This window comes from Lagopus leucura, unplaced genomic scaffold, assembly GCF_019238085.1.
Source record: "Lagopus leucura isolate 7727_CA_CO unplaced genomic scaffold, USGS_WTPT01 Super-Scaffold_100070, whole genome shotgun sequence".
Classification (NCBI taxonomy): Eukaryota; Metazoa; Chordata; class Aves; order Galliformes; family Phasianidae; genus Lagopus; species Lagopus leucura.
In genome coordinates this window covers 312,122-332,814 of record NW_024962312.1, presented here as the reverse complement: position 1 = coordinate 332,814, position 20,693 = coordinate 312,122, and the positions used below count along the sequence as shown (strand labels likewise).

Sequence of the window (20,693 nt, the reverse complement as noted above, 5' to 3'; positions counted from 1 at the left end):
ATCAGATGCATTTCAATTCAAGATTCTAGTTTGGGTCTCTGCCAAGCAACAATCCTAATTTTCAATTCCATCATGTTTCTTTTTCTTTCTTATTTGTAGAAGCAAGGTGACAGTCTTAAAACCTGTGCCCGAAATTGTGACAGACAACGTATAGAGCCTGAAACAGAAAAGGAAGGCATCTTCATGACTTGCGAGAGTGTAGGAGTCATCCATTCAGCTTCAGAAGCACTCTGTACCGAGAAGACATCACAAGCAAAAAATGCAAATTTACAGGCCTATTCTCAACACGATGCTCCTTGTGATAAGAGAGAGAGTTGTCACCAACAAGTCTTCTGGGAACGAGGAACGGGTATTAGTAGTAATGACAACAAGTCTAAGAATGACACTCCACCTTTTCCTTTATGGGACACAGACTCTGTTCCTGATAAACAAGAATGTTTATGTGCTGTTCTCTCTTCTGCAAAGCTATGTGATGAGCCAGGGGAGAGAGGGCAAAGGTTTGATTTTGACTCACGTGACAGCAATGACACAGATACTCTCTGCAGTATATCATGTGATGCATCCCTGTTTGAAGCTAATCCCCAGTCAGTTCTGGAATCTGGAGAACCTGGGTGCAAAGGAGAAGCCGATTTAGCTGCAGTGCATGACAAACTGTGGAAACTTTTTCACGAAGATGACTCAGACTGTCAAATCCCATTTGAAAACTGTGGAATCACAAGTTTAGAAATGAGGCCGACAGATACCAGAGTCACAGAAATGAACTTCTTGCAGGAGACCTGTTTTGATCATCCTTTGCCTCAAAATCTGATAGAACAGCAGGAACCTATTACACAACCACCTACTAGAGAAAGAACAGAGAAAGAAGACTGCAGTGTTTCTAATATCCTACCGAGAACAGATGAAGCATATAATAGTGTATCCAGAGGAAATGTTTTTCTTACAGAAGCAGATGGTACGTGTCTAAGTTCTAGCCGTGGAAATAAAGCAGAAACACTACCTGTTTGTACTTCAAAAGATGTCTTAAATAGAGAGGTGTGTTTGGAGAAGAAGCCAAATCAAATAATAACTGACAATAATGGATCCATTCGAATTACGGTTTCTTGGGAAGGAAAGCTTGCTGCTAATAACGCTTTCCAAACACGTGATGTGGAATCCCTTCAAGTATTAAAAAGTACTCAGAGTAGCAATTTAGCAAGTGACAATGAAAATTCAGCTTCTGTGTTAGATAAGTCACACGGGACAAGTAGGCAATTACTTCACACTGAGCAGAACATACCCTTGGTACATAAGACTATAACTAAGAGCACAGATGAAGATGACTGTCATTTTAAAGACTGCTATCCAGCAAGAAATAAACTGACATATTTCCCTGAAGGGAAATTTGTTCTCCCCAGTAGTTCCTCTGGTGAAAATACCCATCAGTTTACACATGGAAAACACACTTCTGTTAACGCCATACATGAAAGTTGTGAAGGTGATTTGCATGAGAGAAGAAATCACTCAGACTTGAATGCACAAAATGGCACTAATTCTGGCAGTTATCATCTTTTTAGAAATGATGGCTGTCAAGATGTTCCAGTTGTTTCTAATGCAGAGTACAGTCACCTAATGAAACTGCCCAATTTGATTAAGACTCCTGAAAACATAACATGTAAGAGTCTACCTCACAATTCATGCCAAATGACGGAATTACAGGAAAAAGAAACCGTATTCACTCCCTCTTCTGAGAATCCCTTATTAACACATTTTTGTGTAGAAGTGCCCCAGTATGAACCAAGTGAAACAGAAAAAGAACAGAGAGGCATTTGCATAGCTGATGAACAAAGGGCTGAAACTTCCTGCAGCTCAGGAGTTAGAGACGTTTCAGAGAGTCAGCCTGCAGCTTCCCCTCCCAACATGTCAGAACAACAGGTATTTTTCCTTGACAACACCTTTAAGTCTCATGAAGAGCTAAAACCAGATTCTTCAAATAATGGGAATGTAACATCAGCATCAGTGAGTACCCCACTGCCAAGAGCAGTTCAAAATGAGTACAGCAACGCAGCAAACAATGATTACAGAGATGGCAGCAATCAGATGGACATCCAGCAAGTAACCGTAGGAGAAACATCACCATTCTTCATACCTGTAAATCAGTCAAAGGGCACAGTTCACAGTTTGTCAGCAATGGGATCGTCTGGCACAGGAAGTCAAGCACAAGCAGAACGCACACAAATTGCTGTCAAAGTAGATGAAAAAATGAGGAAGTTGGGACCTTTCTGCAAAGCATTGCAGGATGAGTTCCACAAGGTACCTGATGCACACAAGGAGAGAGCAAACTTGAGTGAAAACAAGCAAGAGATTCAAAGAGCTATTGAGTACAGCCCAGACGATGCTGAAAGGAAGTTTCCTTTGCACACTTTAATTAGCTCCAAGGCTCAGAGACAGATTAGCAATAATATCACTAAGCAGTCCTCTCCTGATTTGACCTCTTCCAGCAAGCTGACTGAGTTTGACTATTCAATTAAGCCTACTCAGTGTCATAAAGATGGAGAAGTCATGACACCAGAGACTGCAGCAGATGGTTTAGCTGGTTTGCCACCAGTTGATTCAGGAGACAACCTCTATTTTCAAAGGCAACCACCCTACACCACTACTCAGCCATACTCCCTCGCGTTGACCGCCTATGATCCATTCCCTGTTAATGCAAAAAGGCTAGAGAATCAAGAAAGATCGAAGTCCTGCCAGACTTTACCAACTGTTGCTGAGCCTGAGCCCATCAAATGTAAACAACACATAGCAAGGAGTGGGAATGTAGCCACTGGAGCAAAGAAGAAATTACCTCCAGCAACACTATCAAAGAAGCCCCGACTGTCAGAGAGAGGAAATGCTAGTAAGGATCCTAGCTGTGTTAAAAGTGAGGCCAATATTGTCTACAAAGAAAACAAAAAAGAGCAAAGGAAGCTAATTTCAAGAAAGGATAGCAAAGGTAAGAGAAAACTGATTTTTGTTTTGGTCCTTTCCCATCCTTCAGTCTTCAGTAGGAAGATAATGATGGTTAAACACACTGCAAGCCTTCTTCAGTCAAAATCGCATCAATCACAAGTGTCTTGCCATCACTGATGTTAATTTCTCATTGTGATGACTTAATTGTTTGTATCCCTATGCCACAGAACTGATATCTCCCTAGAATCCTTTTCCTACCTGGCAAATATATTTATGAACTTCATATCCTTTTTGAATTAGCTACTTCTTTGTCAACTCAAGTCAGTTATTATAGAGGTGGATAGCATGGTGGTAGCACATGACAGCACAGTATAGCAGCTGCTAGCCCAGTACTATCACATTGTTATGTTCCTACGGGCAGCGTTCCCAGTTATGCTCCTACACGGTGGCTCCTAAATGCAATTACGCTATCTTGATTTCAAAATGGTTTTATTGCTAGCAAAGTATTATTGTTACTAGTAGAGTGCCACCGATAAACATAATGTTTTGCAGTTCTATCTGATGACTGATGGCTGGTTCTGCATTCCTTTTCACTGCTATTGCTCAAAAATGACACTGATGAAATTAGCATTTTTAAACTGACCTTAAAAAAAAAGCACAGAAATGAAATGAGAAGAAGGTTGTTTATCAGGGCTCCTAGGAGATTGCTAATGGATAAAACAAAATGCAGATGGGAGCAGCAGTGTAACAGCTAGACAGATGAGATGTTTGTGGTTTCTATGGATACTTTGCAAGGATCAAGCTCTTTCTTTCACCTTTTAATGTTGCTTTTTATGTTCATATGCTGAAATAATTTTAAAGATCAGATAAGACTGAACAGTGACTCAAGGTAAGCTAAAAAACTGTGACACTTGTCAGAGATTCTAATTAAAATGCAGTCTGATCAGACTTTAAAAAGCAACTTTATTCACATGTCCTTTGCAAGTGTGTTTTTGCCTACAAGAAATGACTGTGAAAGGGAATGATGGGAGATGAGCTACACTGAGCAGGAAAAAAGGCTAGACATGGTGTGAATTTGTACAAGGAGGTCTGCTAATATGTCTGCTGGCCCAAAAAGGGTAACTGGAAGCACAGAGCTCTATCAGAAATTACCAGAGAACCTCGTGTATGGGAGAAGGAGAGACACATTCCTTCAAAGTATAACAAGAAAACAGCAACTACTGAGAAGAGCCTAGCTTTCCCAGGTGTCTAAGCCTGGACTTGAAGAATGTTTTAAACATTCAGCTTTTCATTGTTGAGCTGGATTTTCTTCTGCTTCTCACCAGCTGCAGTCCAGACTGAAGTCAGTGTGTGTTTATACTTCAGAGTGTCTGCATGGTCCTTTTCCCAGCGTTATGGAGAGGCTGGTATGCTTAGCGTGGCATTCACTGAGGACATTCTCTTTTGTATTATTTTCACCTCCAAGAGAAATTGCTCTGTGGCCAGGGCAGGAAAACTGGAGCCTTTCGTTCTATTTCCAGTGCTGTCACATACTCTCTGCGCCATTTCAGCCCTGATTCATGAAGGTTCTTAGGCCTAAGGACTTAAGTGGTTACAAGGCAAACATAGCAGTGAATCCCAGGTGCCTGACCCCTTGGGTCGGATTCAGCATTCCTTGGGCATTAGAGGGGGAAAGTTAGGCTGCTGGCATGGGGATTCCTGAGAGAGAAGTGTCATGCCAGCTCATTCAGCTTGCAGCAGAATTAACACGGCAGGAAACGCGACACCCAGCATGTTGCATCCCTTACGCCTGGCAGGGATGTCTCACTCGAGTGCAGGGATGTGTCATGATTCCCAAACCTCTCCCTAAGCGTATGTCCATTCCCTCTCACAACAAAAATAAGCAAAACCCATTTCTTAACTTCTTTTCTCAAGGCGAACAGTGATTCTCCCCATCTCTCTCAGGCTTTGTGACCAGCACCATTGCCCAGGACACATCATGCAGGCTCCAGCCTACACCCCAAGCCCTGGGTTCCTGATGCCACAGCCATGTGCCTGAGCAGGGAGCTGAGCCATCAGGGCCTTCCCTGAGCTGGGCAGGATATTTTCCTTCTGGAACCTCAATAATTGATTGTCTCTGCACAGTGGTCCATCTTTGGTAAAAGTACCAAGTCCTGTGACTGGAAAGTAGGGACTGGAAAGCAAATGGCATCCTGGGCTCCATCAGCAGAGGGGTGGCCAGCAGGGACAGGGAGGTGATTGTCCCCCTCTGCTCTGCTCCTGTGAGGCCCCATCTGCAGTGCTGTGTTCAGGTCTGGAGCCCCCAGCACAAGAAAGACAGGGAGCTGATGGAGAGGGTCCAGAGGAGCCACAGAGATGATCAGGGGACTGGAGCACCTCCCCTGCGAGGACAGGCTGAGGGAGCTGGGCTTGTTCAGCATGGAGAAAAGAAGGCTGCGGGGTGACCTCATGGCAGCCTTTCAGTACCTAAAGGGAGCCTGCAAACAGGAGGGGAGTCAACAATTTGAAAGGATAGATAACGGCAGGACAAGGGGAAATGGTTTGAAGTTGAGGGAGGGAAGATTGAGGCTGGACGTCAGGGGAAGTTCTTTGCTATGAGAGTGGTGAGGTGCTGGAACAGCTGCCCAGAGAGGCTGTGATGCCCCGTCCATCCCTGGAGGTGTTCAAGGCCAGGTTGGATGGGGCCCTGGGCAGCCTGGGCTGCTATGAAATGTGGAGGTTGGTGGCCCTGCGTGTGGCAGGGGGTTGGAGCTTCGTGATGCCTGAGGTCCCTTCCAACCATGGCCATTTTGTGGCTCTGTGACTCTGTGACTTGCTTTAGATGCAAGAAATGAATTATTTGGAGAAGGAAATAAAGGCCACTGCCATTGCCAAGTGCTTTTGCTATTGGTGGAGCCAATATCTAACCGCTGAGCGTGGGTTCCTCCCTCCAGCTGTGTTTGAAGGAAATGGGACCATCGCTGCACCTTACAATAAAAACCAATGCTGGCAGTGTGGATTAGACGTGTCACAAGAGCACCCTGCAGACCGGGTGCCTCATGGGACTTGGAGTAGTTTCTCTCAAAATCTGTGAGTGGGTTAAAAAATGCACCAGTTACAAGAATTCAGCTGGGTGAATTCTAACGTTGTAACCCCATGGTGTGCTGGACCTTTGTGGCGTCTGTTCTTGTACCAACAAAACTAGCTACCCATTCAGTCAGTGAGAACGTGTTCTGAGCAAGAAGTCATTTTATGTTGTTGCCCTTTCAAAATAGAGCTTCCCTTGGTTTTATTCCGTAAATTCAGAATGTCTTTGCATTGAAAACATTTCCACTGACTGTGGGGGCACTGAATTAGTCTTTTAAAACCTCTGTATTTTAAACCCTTGGGTCTCTGTACTATAAAAAAATGTGGCTCTTTACCAGTATTGCTGGATTCATGTTGTTAATGTGTGCAGAACAGTCTGGAATTCCATTAAAATTCCAAAACGCTCTCATGATCTTCCAGTCCTAAACTACAGCTCTTCTGTTTCAAGCTCCCAAGCTGCTGCAGAAAATCCAAGCGGAGCTATTCCCCGACTGCTCTGGAAATATCAAGCTGTGCTGTCAGTTTGGAGATATTCATGGAGACTCCACCATTACATGGACTAAAGACTCCAAGCTACTAGCTCAGCTGCAGAGAAAGTAAGTGAACGTTTTTGTCAGGCTGACAGCTTCTGAATAGCTGCTGTGAAAATACTCTGTTTGGCAGCGACTGACTCTTCAAATGTAGTAACAGCATCAGTATTATTGGTGAACAAAATATATTAACAGAGTAATTAAAAAGCGTATCTTCACACAGTGCATTCATTTGTTCTAGTTTGCATTCCATCACTCGTAATTCCTCTCAGCTCATTCATAACCAGTCTCATGGAACTTTCAAGTGCAGTAAAAGGTCATATGAAGTTTCAGCCTCCAGGCCAAGCGATATAAACACGCCTGGTTAATGTGGCAGGCTGTCCTCGTGTGTTGGAAATGAGCTGCTGAACCAACTAACATGCAGCGTAGAGCTTGAAGTGATCACTCTTTGAACTTCATATTCTGTATCAAATGGAGCTTGAAGCTGATTGGACTAAAAGACGGAGTTGTATTTCAGGAAAATGATCTCTCCCATCAACGCAGCCAGTTAACTTGACACCAAGTGACTAGAGGCAGCGCAGCGAGAAGGGTGGAAAATAAAGGCCTCTTGAGGTCTTTATCGGGATCATTTCCAGCGTGTCCTAAAACCACATTTTTATGAAACAAGGTTTTTTTTTCCCACTGTGCAGTAAATTTTTTGTAAAACGTAGTTCTTGAAATTCGTTTGTGTTTCAAAAAATCAAAATCAACACTACTCAAGGCAAAAGAAGGAAAGATGTTTCCTCCAGAAGGCACGATTCTGCTTAATCTGGAATTTTTATAGCAAGGCATCTGCTAAGATACTATTTTAAGTGGAGAGCAAATATGAATTTTTGAGACTTCCCATGTCATCCTGATTCTTGTCATTTTACCCAAACTGATTTTGATTATTGTGTTATCACGTTGGTTGTGGATATTACCATATAATATTACGTGCTAGGTAATTTTGCTGTGTTTTCATGAAGAAATGCTGCAATGATGAAGAATGAATTAGTTTTGCATTGTTAAACACGATATGTGGTAACAAATCAGAAGAGACTCGTCGTTACCATTTTTATTGCACAATGTTCAGTAAAGTTCTCCCTTTAAGCCTCCCTTTAATCGAAGCTGAAATCCAACCAGTAGTTCTGACAGCTTTGTTTGAACCCAAGCACTGTTTGTTCCATTGGAAATATACATAAATCTTTATGATTACATAATGTGGATCATATATATCTTAACTTTTTCTATCAATAGGAAGTAATTGCAAGAAATTATGCAACAAATCTTTAAAATGTTATTACCTGTCAATATATTGGAAAATGTATTGAAAAATACGTACTGATAGTGACATTAATAGATGCTAAGTCAGTTCATTTAGAAGCTAGTGTTGGGTAGAATTAGTTCCCCAGTGTTCCAAAGTGCATGAAACTTAATGCTGGCAAGAATACCAACAAAACTGTGCGCACCTTCACTAATTCAAGTCAAAGAAGACTTAAAACACAGTAGCCCAGTCTCCATAATCCATGTGTGGATTGTCTGCGATTGCTGAGAAGCACTTCCAAGGACATCCAGTGTGGTGCAGTTGAAGATCTTTGTGGTTTAAAAGGAAAAGCATTGTGCTTAGACATAGCACTGTTTCTCTGTGGTTTTACTGCTTCCAGAGTTAGCTTGCATCTGTAAGTACTGCATCTGCACTCCTGTGCCACTGCACCCTCTCCAATAACATTTGCTGGTGGTCCATCACTGAAGCTGCATACACAGATGTCAGACGGCAAATATCTAGCTTGAAAAATGAAAGCAAATGAGTGGGAAATACTGAGTGAGAAATTACAAAGATGGAATGGGGAGGGGCACAGAAGAAAAGAGAATACAAAGCAAAAACTGGACATTATTGGAAAAATGGGGGGAAATCTGTAAACACAGGGAAAACAGACGAAGTATTTCTAAAACTGACGCCAGCTGAGAACAAGAAAATAAAAGTGGTTAAGCACATTGGCTCCAAAGTGCAGCAGAGTAATAAGTACATTCTTAATTAAACCTCTTCTTAACTAACCCGGATTGAATTCAGTCAGCAAGTTTTAATACTCACTCCTGCACAAGATTTATTGATGTACATGCCAAAACTTAACCATATAGTAAGCTAAACTGAAACTTTGCTAACTTGTGCAAAGCCAGGATCAGGCTTGGTTTTCAGTCAGCACAAAGCCTATTGCTTCCAGTCACATCAGTCAGTGCTCCCTGCCACTGCTCAGTGTTTCCAAATATTCCAATGCACAGTTTTCCAAATATTGTATGTATCAACAGGAAGATTTATATTTTCTTGCAGCACCATTGTCCTTTATGTATATGCCATGATATGAATGGGAATATTATATTAATATCTGATTTAATTCTTTGCATACAAATTTAGTTGAGCTATGTTTATCTCAGAGTGTAGTAGGAAAATCTATTGTGAAGCACTTAATAGAATGAATGCTTCTAAGAGGCTGAAATAAATAAAATATTTTATCTTCTTGCACCTGTTTTGAATAAGTCTTTACGACATAGACAGAAATTTCATGGACAGATACATGGAAATATCTTTTAGAAATATTCACATGAAAAATGAACATATTCTGTTCCAGTGCCCAGGATGACTCTCCCGTCTCTTTGGCAATAGCTAAAGCCAGTAACAAAGACCAAGGAATGTATTATTGCTGCTTGAGTAACACATACGGAAGGGTGACTGCGGAGTTCAATCTGACTTCTGAAGGTAAATACTAGTTCATAATTCATTTAGTACTAACGACAATGACAGTTTCCATTCATATTTCTTGAAAGTCTCTTTCTTTGTTTCTTTGCAGTCTTGGAACATCTCTCAAATTTCCAGAATTTTGAAGGTAAGCATATGCATCTAGTAAATTGTGTGATTAAATCTTTGTTCCTTCTTCCTTGCAAATAGAAGAAAGTATGAAAAAACATAGCCAAAATAATCAGCAGCTTAGTCATCCAAAATGTGCAGGCTCTTGATTTTGAGGTACAAACTATTCTCAAATCTTTCTACATTCAGTTGAACTGGGTTTATTGTTGCTTATTGTTATCTAAGAATTTACGAAGTTACTAAGAAGCTGCACTGTCCTAGTGAATTTGGCCCAAGACATAGAGTGAGCTCTAAGGAGCTTTTCAGACGTGGAACCCTTTGAATTAGGAAATGAATAGCCATGCTAAGACAGTTGTAGTGAACTGTAGTTGGTTAGCAAATAGCTGGAGTGCAGTAGTGTAACCAGTTTCAGCTGTGTCTCCTAATTTGCTCTGCATTATAATTTTGGTTTTTATCTCTCACCCACTTATAGGACTGTATCACAATTCAGGCTGGAAGGAACCCTAGGGGCTCATCTTCTGTTCAAAGCAGAGTTAGGTATGGGGTGAGAGCAGGCTTCTTACGGCTTCATCCAGTGAGGTCTTATTATTTTGGGTAATTATGTGAATACAGCTGTTTAGAACTTGGGCTTGAATTCTGTTGAGGAAAGTGCATTTATGAAGGTACAGGGCACCGTGTAAATTGATAAGCCTATGCATGATACAGTCCAGGTGAAAGTTCATTGGAGATCTGAGGAATACTCAGAATTCAGATCTGTGGTTGGACTTGTAGGTTCTTCAGGTGATGCGTAGCTTTGGGTTCAGCTGTAGTATATGATCCCTTTAAATTTTCAGGCTGAAATGCAATGACCAAACACGTCCAGGATTCTACAGATCTGCAGACAGTCTGCCAGAGACATTTTAAGAGTTTTGCCACAGTAAACTATGGGAAGCCCATGTTTTGCTAGATATCTTTCCTTTTTTTTGTACTCGACTTTGCTCTAACATCAAGAATAAATTCCACTTGAATTCATGGGAGTTTTGTTGATGAAACACCTTCATATAGGATAGAATGGTTTGTGCAGGGCGTCAGAGTACACAGCATGGCAGTCTATTCAGTTGAACTTGTCTTTGTAACTCGTCACTAATGTGATGCACTAGCATTTCACATTTAGTAAACAGTGAAACAGCATTGCATCATGGGGCACAATACTGAGTACACAGAGACATAGATGCACACAGTGTACAGAAAGCTGTTTTGGCAGAAAAACTGTATTTGAACACATGGTCTTTGCAAGGCACCTGCTGTGTAACTTTACTCCAAGACACAGGCAGGCATTATGATTTGGAATGCTTTCCCCATATGTTATCTTGTGTTTAATCACACTCGGCATATGTCTCGCTGTGCTGCAACTAAAAATAGGCAGTGCATTGTAAATTGGTTTATCATCCCTGAACATGCTGTACTAGTAAAGAAGTTTGTTCAGCCAATTGTCTGTGGGGTTTTGTTGTTTTTTTGTTTGTTTGTTTTTAATTTTTTTTTTTCTTGAAGAATAAGATGAAACATCTAGTTCCTGGTTAAAATAAACACAGGGCTTCTCATGGAGCAGGACTGTTTCTTAAAGGAGGGGGGACCCAGGCCGTTAATAATGCAAATGGGGCCACTGTTTCCATAGTTTCCATCCTCTTTAAATATCTCTTTAAATATCTATTTAAATATCTAAATACGGTGAAACACATTCATCCTCCCATGTCCACCCCCCTTCCCCATGACTGCAGAAAGATGTGCAGAACAAAGTGGCATTGTGTTTCAGGTGTGGAAGAAATTGAATTCATGCAACTCATGTTCAGAGAAGATTTCATCTGTGACAGCTATTTTGGTGGGAACCTGCATGGAATATTAGCTACAGAAGAGCTTCACTTTGGTGAAGGCATGCATCGGAAAGCCTTCCGAAGCAAAGTGATGCAAGGCCTCGTGCCAGTTTTCAGTCCTGGACACCCTTGTGTTCTCAAAGTGCACAATGCTATCACGTATGGGACCAAGAGTAAGGATGATCTAGTTCAAAAGAACTACAAACTAGCACTGCAGGTAAAGCTTCCCAGCCCTTTGCAAGTGAAAATTGTGGAGAAAAGCTGTCTGGGAAATATTTAAACAGCTGACCTGTCAAATGTTTTGCATAATATTCCTTAGGAATGCTACGTCCAAAATACTGCAAGAGAGTATGCGAAGATATATGCAGCTGAAGCTGAACCTTTGGAAGGCTTTGGAGAAGCACCGGAGTGAGTACCATACATAAACATACAGATAGATTTTATGGTTTAACCAAGCAGCAGCTGAGTGTCATACAGCTATTTGCTTACTCCCAGTGGGAATGGGGAGAGTGAAATGGGGAAAAAAGTAGAACTTGAAGATTACTAAGATGGAATAATTATATGTGTGCATATATACATACTTATGTACAAAATAAGTGGTGTACAAAACAATTGCTCACCACCCAATGCCCACAGAGTCTCCAAGCAGCAGCTGCCCCCCTGTTTTATGTTGTTTTTTTTTTTTTTACATATATCATATGGTTTGGAATCCCTTTGTCCAGTTTAGATCAAGTGTCCCGATTCTGTCTCCCAGTCCCTCACTGTCAAGACAGTATGAGAAGCTGAAAGGTCCTTGTCTCTGTGCAACCCTGCTCAGACACAGCTAAAACATCAGTGTTATCAACAGCATTTTCCTCCTAAAGCCAAAACACAGCATCATACCAGGCACTACGAGAGAAAGTCAGCTCTGCTCTAGCTGAAACCAGGACAACTGGCCTGTGTGCAGCACCTTTCCCACTGTCTGCTGAGTGTGATTTCTAAAGAAGGAAGGGAATCGTTTCTTTCATATCAGAAATTTTTAATTTCCCCAATATGTACATCAGTCTAACAACTCAGTACGTACTCATCTCTGCTGCTGAGGCTGGGAGATGACACGTAGAACATTTGGCAATAGATGTTATATGAAGGATTTGCTGTTCCAATCTCAAGCTACTATGTAGGGTTGAGTTTGCAATGGAAGGTTGAAATTCCATCTGCCTTGCTTATATATGCTTGACAGCAGGCTAAACCTCCATCTCCTTTTAGACAGTTGAAGATTTTCTCCTGTGCACTGATTACTGAAAAAAAAACAACTAGAGCTGTGTTCTCAGCAGCATCCACAAAAAACTCAACTTGATTGGTTTAGGGTCCTATCCACAGACAAGGCATAAAACATTTTATGACTCATCTTGCAGACTCAAACTACAAAAAGCTAAGCCTCGCTAATCAAGTGTAGCATGTGGTTTAGTACTGCACCATATCTCCCCCTCTTCACTAATTAGCAGAATTTCTATTCACATCATCCACAGTGGCAGCCATTTCATGCTGCACCAGAAGGGAACAGGAAGGCTGGACCAAGTCCATCTGAGTACTTCGTGTGCAGTGCACATGCTCAACACGGCTGCATTATTTTGTTTGTAGCTCTTAGATTAAACTGTCAGTGCAGTGAAGTGGCAGTGGGTTAGGGCAGGAAAAGAAGGACAGACCAGAGGAAAAAAATGAAGCTGTTATGCAAGGATTATAAAGGAAGCTAAATTGTCAAAACGACCTTTCACAGGGTGTCCTTTTTTTTTTTATTTTTTTGTAATTATGCAGTAAGTATGGACAAATACATTGACACTGCAACTGCTTCTACACAGACACAAAGGCTTCTCCAAACAAATCATTTCAGCTCTACCTACAAAGCAACCCCTAGAAAGGCTCCTCAGAGCAACCTTTTCAGCATTAGAAAAAGCAGTGGAGATAGCAGTGAAATCTTTCAGGGAAAACATTTGTGCTAATCAGCCTCCTTTTTGGAAATACACTATTCTTTACAGAATTTCTGTTCTAGAGATTTCTGTAGATGTGGGATACAATTTTAAAATGAAAGAAAAAGCATGTACTGCACAAAACCTAGAAGTCTGGCACAAATAGTAGGCACATGAAAAGTTCAGATCTGATTGTTTTATTCTAAATAGTTGGTTAGAAGACATCAGCTGGAGAGAAAAGAGGTAAAGTGCACGTAATTGTTTTGCTTTTCTGTTCCTTTCAAAATACTAAGTCTTGATCTTCTTTTTCTAGCCAACCCTTGTCAAAGCAAAATTGTATTTAAAGGAGTATTTTATAAGGAAAATAGAGCAAAAGAAAAGTCATTTTCATTCTCCAGAGTTGTCTTTACAGTTAAAGCTTTAATCTATCCGTGCACATCTAACTATAATAGAAAAATGAGAGAAGAACAGAGAAAGCTCTGCCCTATAATAAGTGGACTGGCATCTCGACACCTATGAAGGGGCAGGACAGAAAGAGAGAGGAGATTCTGTGGTCTTAAGGTTACTTTACAGTGGAGTTCTACGAGCGCTTCTATTATCCCTGGACCTATTTCTTTTCCTTTCAGAGTTCAGTGATATGAAACTACTCAGAGCCTTCTGTAATTGACTGTGGCTTAGGACTAGGAGACTTACACAGAAGTACTCTGTTTATATATGGTTCTATGACCCATGATTGATTCTTTTAGTTATCCTTTTGGTGTGTACAGGACACCTCCATGCATTCATAGCCCTGACATTTTCACCACCTAGTAGAGGTATGTCTGGAAGTAAACATACCACTCCTTTGGAAATGTTTCTCTAGGAGATAAGGCTGTTTGTAAGAAAGCAAGTAACTGGAAACCTGCTTTTGTAAAACTGATGACAGTCATTTCCCCCATTTGATCTGAGACTGTGTCAGGAGTTCTTGCGAACTAGCTGGAAAACATGGTGATGTTCTGTGACAAACTTCAGCTGAATGGCTTTCCAAAATTATCTTACCTCAAAGCAGTATTTAATTCCACTCTAATACACACAGATGTGATTTTTTGCTTACTTCTAAGATTTCAGTGTTGGAGATTTGTACTGCAATATCAGGACACTGCCTAATACAGAGTTATCCCAGCACAAACAAAAGCAGACAATCTGTGAAGGCGTTTACTGCTTTCCAGATAGCAAGAGCTCTGCTAACCAAGTATCATAAGCTCATGGAAGCACAAAATGTCCTGGGTTGGAAGGCCCAGGTCCACTCCTAGCATGGACTAATTGCCCCCTACCAAATGACTATGACCAGGGCCCCATTCAGCCTCACCTTGAGTCCCTCCAGGGATGGAGTAACCCACACTTCTCTGGGAATCAGTGCCAGAGCTCACTGCTCTTTGAGTGAGGAATTTTTCCTCCTAACATCTGACATAAATGTCTCCTCTTTTCGTTTAAAATCATTCCTCCTTGTTCTATCACTATCTGCCTGTTTGAAAGTCGCTCTCCTTCCTCTTTATTAAAAGCTCCTTCTAAGTTCTGGAAGGTTGCAGTGAGGTCTCCCCAGAGCCTCCTCTTCTCCAAGCTAAACAAACTCAACTCCCTCAACCTTTTCAACGCCTCAGCCTCTCCCTCCATAGGAGAGGTGTTCCAGTCCTCTGAACATTTTCATGGTCCTTCTCTGGATCCACTCCAACAGCTCTGCATCCCTCTTGTACTGGGGACACCAGGCCTGGACACAGTACTCCAAATATGGTCTCAGAAGGGCAGAATAGAGGGGGACAATCCCCCACCTGGGATTTGAGTACTGTGGATCTCCTGGAAAGAGTCTGGCAGAGGGCCATGAAGATGCTAAAAGGCCTGGAGCATCTCCCCTGCGAGGAAAGGCTGGGTGACCTGAGTGAGAAAAGAGAAAGAGCCTTGAGAAGATTGAGAGGGAATCTGATTAATGTTTGTAAATATACGTGTAGGAGTCAAACGACATGGCCAACCTCTTTTCAGTGTACTGTGGGGACAGGACAGGGAAAACTGCCTTCAACTGGAGCGTGGCAAGTTCCACAGCAATATGCAAAGAACTTCTTCATGGTGAGGGTGACAGAGCACTGGCAAAGGCTGCCCAGGGAGGTTGTGGATTCTCTTTCTCTGGAAATGTTCAAGGCGATGATGATCTCTGGAAGTCCCTTCCAGCCCCTACAATTCGGTGATTCTGTGATCCATCCTGCCCTCTGCCTTCCCTCTGTTGATGCAGCCCAGAATACTGTTGGCCTTCCAGGCAGCAAGTTCACATGGCTGGCTCATGGCCAGCTTTTTGCTCATCAGAACCCCAAAGTCCTTCTCCACAGGGCTGATCTTGGAGCACACAGTAAGAGTTGTTCTCTTACTCTGTACGCATACCTGGGATTGCTCTGACCCAAGCGCAGCAACTTGTACTTGGCCTTGTTAAACCTTTTTTGGTTCATATGGACCCACCTCTCAAGCCTGTCCAGGTCCCTTTAGATGGCATCCCTTCCTTTTGCTGTATCAACTGCACCAATCAGCTTGGTGTCATCAGCAAACTTGGTCCCACTATCTGTCTCACTGATAAAAATGTTAAAAAACACCGGCCTTAAGAGGGGCCCTGGGGGATGCCACTCATCACTCCCTCTGCCTGGAAACAGAGCCACTGACCACAGCCCTCTGGCTGTGACCATTCAACCAATTCCTTATCCGCTGAATATTCCACCCTTCAAATCCATATCTATCCAGTTTAGATCGGAATATTATCCAGATCTCTCCTGTCTTGGTAGCTGTTCCTTCGCTCTCTGTGATCACTGGCTAATTTGTTTGTCTTACTCTTTCACTGACTGAGCTTGGTGTATTTTATTATTTCGTATCCCTTAATTTCAGGATCATTCCTATTTTTCTTGTTCATCGTCCTGCCAACAATATCCCCTATGCAACAGTGGAGGAGGAGCTGATTGGGGAGTTTGTGAAATACTCCGTCAAGGATGGCAAGGAGATCAATTTCCTGAGGAGAGACTCAGAAGCTGGCCAGAAGTGTTGCACCTTCCAGCACTGGGTGTATGAGAAAACCAATGGGAACTTGCTTGTCACTGACCTGCAAGGTGAGTTATCTGAGCAGGGCAATAAAATGATTATATTCATAGTCAAACTGCATAGATGCTGAATTTCCAGGGACCAACTTCTGAGTGATATTCCTGGCATTTTATGGCTCCTTCTGTAACCATGTAATGGGCAAAGCCTTCTCCAGGTGGGAACAGTACCCTGGCCTATAACTGGAGATGTAATCAGGGCGTCTCTACATGTAGGTGTGGAGACTGAGCTGTTTTTGCTTGGGAGACTTAGGACTGCACTACAGGGGTACCTTACATGGGTTGTATGCAGAAGCAGTATTGCCATGTTCATTTGGTTCATCTTGTGCTCAATTGACAGATCTGTTTTTTGCTACTCAGAGTGTATGTGTGGTTTGAGTCTGGCAACTCTGCACCATGCTTCCTGGAGTTGTGTATGCATGCTATTGCTCTGTTTCCCATGCAGGGATCTCTTATACTCTTAAATCACCTACAGACAGGGATTATGAAAAAATCTTAAGTACTCCCTTATTATCCTAATTTGTGCCTTACTGGAGAATTTGTCTGCCACTCTGCTAATTTCCTGTCCCTTATCATGTTACTACTTGAATCATTTAGTAGCAAGAGGCTAGAAGCAATGCTCAAGTCTGGATCTGTTATGCAAACAGAAAAGTTTCATACTTCAAGTTTTCAGTGAATGTATTTATGCAATAGCTGCCACAGTAAAAAGATAGTGCTGTGTGTGAGCTCAGAGGCATTGCAGCAGTGCAACCACATAACAAAAACTACAAGATTAATTTCATGGTGCCGTCCCTCAAATTGAAAAACAAGTTGTTGTACAAAATGTTTTACTATTCTTAAAACTTCAGTTTCAATTACTGTAGTGCCTAAATAGAAAAATTAGTAAAGGGGACACTGAAAGTATTTTTACTGAGATCTTTTTCAGTATCATATAGACACTGAGATTTACTCTTTGCAAGAGCCTTTGGCGAAGAGGAGGAGTACTGCAAATATAGATTTTTTCAGACAGTTCAGATCACATGTATTCTTTTCATACAGCGTCTCTTGCAGGTCAGAATAAAAGGCACGAGAGAGAGAGCTAGGATATTTTCCTTTTTAGCTTCTTCTGAGTGCAGTGCACTTGTGTGTGTGTTACCCTAGAGAACAAATCACGTGCATGATTCTCCACTGTGTTAGCCGCAGCAAAAATGTATTGTGCATCTACTGTGACATTTGTCAAATCAGCAGAGAAAGGGAATTTTAACCTAGATTATATTCCTGCAAACAGCAGTTTGGAAAAGGAAAAGAATTCTACACCCTTGTTAGAGTTGTTCTTCCACATGTCCTTTCAGTAAATCAGAACACTCAATATGAGTCATTTGGTTAATGAAAGGCCTTTAGAATTAAAGATTTTGGGCTGTAACAACATCCTATTAGTGCACTTTTCTTATATTTAAATACTTACTGTCTGCTCCTTGCTCAGGTCCTGACTAGGCTTCAAAAAACAGACTCCTTAAAAAAAAAAAAAAAGAATGGAGAAGAAATAACACTTGTGCCCAAACACTTGGCAGCCTTATCCTGAGACTGTACGCAACACAACGTGTGCATATGTATTTGAAACAGAGAGAGGCAGGCCCTTGCTAAAGGGCAACAAAGAAAGGTGGAATCTTAAACCTTTTCTCACAGTGTTTAATGTGAGAAGGCAGAAAAAATCAGGAATATCTAAACAAGATGACTCCTCCAATAATTTAAAGGGAAAACAAAGTCGTAGTCTGGGGGAAGCAAAGTAGGAGAAATGGTATCTGAATCTCTTGCAGGATTATTGCAACAAAGACAATACACCTGTAGTTGCTGAAAAGAAACAACCTGGTTCTCTTGCCATCTTGTCATTCTAGTATTTGGCTGCATTTTTCCAGGCGTAGCAGTAGAGATTTCCAGGAGTATTCTACAACAAAAAAACACACCATTTTCCTGTACAGTAAAGATGGACACTACACAAGTGGGTTCTGTATACAAACAAGTAAACAGACATATTAATTAAGGGAATTAAGGGAAAAAAATGAGGTTTGAAGAACACTGAAGGATAAAAGGATTTTGGCTCCCTCACTCAACAAGTGAAAACAAGACAGCCTGATCAGGTGGATCAGCAAAGCAGATGAGATAGTCTTACTGATAAACATTGTGGCACAAGCTTGCAAAGCACCAAAACCACAAATCTGAAAACAAACAGCCACCTCAGGGCATGTGCACAAGGAAAGATTTGGGGTATTTCTTAAAGTACAGTCATGGAAGTGTATCCCCTCTGCCAGTGACTGTCCAGCTCAGGAAACGTATCATGCTCTCTTCGTTTTGCTGTCTGTAAATTACTGTAATGAGATTGACATTTAGAAATACCTGGTGCTACAGAGCATAGGCTATTTTTAATCATTGTACTTTAAAATGCTTACAAAAAAAAAAAAAAAAAGGTGGCTAATATTTAAAATGAAAAACATAGATTCAGTAAAGAATACTGAAGGGCTCTATGTATGGCTTTCTTGAATCTGAAAATACTCCTCGAAGTTCTCATGTAACACAAGCTGTCTGTTTCCTTGATGTCTTGTAGGTGTAGGAATGAAACTAACTGACGTTGGCATAGCAACATTGGCCAAAGGGTGAGTGAAAAACTCCTTCTCAACAGCATGGTTTTGCTTTATGCATCAAACTCTTCACACTGTGAATATTTTGGAAGAAAGTGCAGTGGAATTTATCCTTGCTTTAATTTTGGAATAAAGCATTCCTCCTCTGATGCTTTTAACTCCTTTTTGTTCAGGCTTATGGGAATCCTTCCATCAGGGAAACACAGTTGTTTTACTCTAAAGGCACAGATCTACACTGCAGATTGAGCTTGGGCTTTGCTGTATGCCTCCCTTAATAAAACAGTCCTATTCACAGTGCTTTCAGGTGATTTGCAAAGAGACTACTTAGCACATTAGCTGGAGGAAAGTAGGGCTGAAACAAGCAGGGCCAACACTGGCTCCAGTCTGTGCTATGATGGAAGGCCCTGTGTTTGTGCTGTCCGAGGCTTCTGACCACAGAGGAAGTAGTTCTGAATCCAGTGTGCTCTCAGAGCCGGAGCTCCAGTTGGACTTGCAATCACTAGCACCTCCCCCAGCCAATGCAAATGCAAGCTCTTAAGCATACCTCATCCTACTACCAGATCCTGCTGCCTGTGGCTCAGGTGATTCTTCTTCCCTTTGACTCTTTCACTGGAAAAAAAAGAGGAAATCTAACACTGGGCTGGAGGTTGTAGGGAAGGAGATGCCCTGAGCAGCATGGTCAAAGTTTGTATTGCCCTTTTTTTGCAAGGAATTTAAAGGAATGGTGCTGGGACTGCATGAAGGAACTCAGCTAAAATCCCTCTTGCAGCTAACAAAAGTGCCAGTGCTTTAGAATACATGTTTACAAAAGAAGCTTTTATAAAAGATTATTTTCTCAGTTTGGAACTCTTCAAGTTAGTTTTTCTGCTTTTAGCCGAACAGAACAGAATGTCTTGAGTTGCAAGGGACTCAAAATGATCACTGACTCCATACTATGCAGTGACATTACCTTGTCTTGAGCCTGTACTCTTGTCAGCTGCATGGTGGAAGGAAGGTGTCTGTTTAGCTTTGTATATACTGCTTATCTGATGAAAGGAGGAAGTGTGTTAAGAGATTCGATGGTATCTCTTGGCCTTCTCTCTCAAAGGTAGCAGTGCTGAGCTATAACAAAAGATCTTTTCATAACCCTTAAGGAGGCCCATTTGAGAGTATTTTTGCAGTGGCTTCAGACCTTTTGGGAAAATTTAAGCACAGGTGTAAAGATTCAAGCTTTCAGTGTTCTAATATTTTTTGGCTTCTGATTATATCACGAACAGTGCCATTGATAGAAATAGGCAGCAAAGGCAGCTGTTTAGATCAGCTGTATGCTGGAAAGGCAAGGTGAGTGAGGGGGCAGAGGCAGCCAAACACCCTGGTCCTGCTGTTGTCCTCTTCATCTGCACAACTGCTTGAAATGTCAGGCCAGGGGCTGCTTGTCCCAGTACAGAGCACAGCAACATTGATCACCATGGGGAAAGAATTGTCACCACTGTCCTTCCCATTTTTAAGCCACAACAAGAACACCAACACTATTCCCCAGGTTTGCCTGCCTCCCAAAGTTTGCCTGTTCCCCATATCTCCCTCTTGGAAGAAACTGAGATAAAGAGTATAGAAAAACACCCCGCTGGCTATTTTTCTTATTCAGAGGCCTTTCACTTGAAATATGCTATGTTTTTTTTTTCCATGATGCAGTGACATCCAGAGATTTGATGTATCACCTAGTGATTTTCTTTGTGTTATCGTTTAAAACTCATTACGAAATATGCACTGATTCAAGCCTCTATTCATAGTGGC

At 41.7% G+C, this 20,693-nt stretch overlaps 1 protein-coding gene across 4 annotated transcripts in view; it reads left to right on the top strand.

Moving 5' to 3' along the window:
• ALPK2 (alpha kinase 2) overlaps nt 1-20,693 on the top strand; it is a 40,686-nt gene that overhangs the window by 15,880 nt on the left and 4,113 nt on the right. For 3 of the 4 annotated variants that reach the window (XM_042886992.1, XM_042886994.1, XM_042886993.1), the window contains 8 exons: nt 100-2,968; nt 6,440-6,587; nt 9,167-9,294; nt 9,386-9,421; nt 11,195-11,469; nt 11,572-11,660; nt 16,100-16,317; nt 18,887-18,935. In XM_042886992.1, the coding sequence (XP_042742926.1) occupies nt 100-2,968; nt 6,440-6,587; nt 9,167-9,294; nt 9,386-9,421; nt 11,195-11,469; nt 11,572-11,660; nt 16,100-16,317; nt 18,887-18,935 (3,812 nt within the window). The remainder of the gene's footprint in view (nt 1-99; nt 2,969-6,439; nt 6,588-9,166; nt 9,295-9,385; nt 9,422-11,194; nt 11,470-11,571; nt 11,661-16,099; nt 16,318-18,886; nt 18,936-20,693) is intronic. The other variant, XM_042886995.1, reaches the window with a different exon arrangement.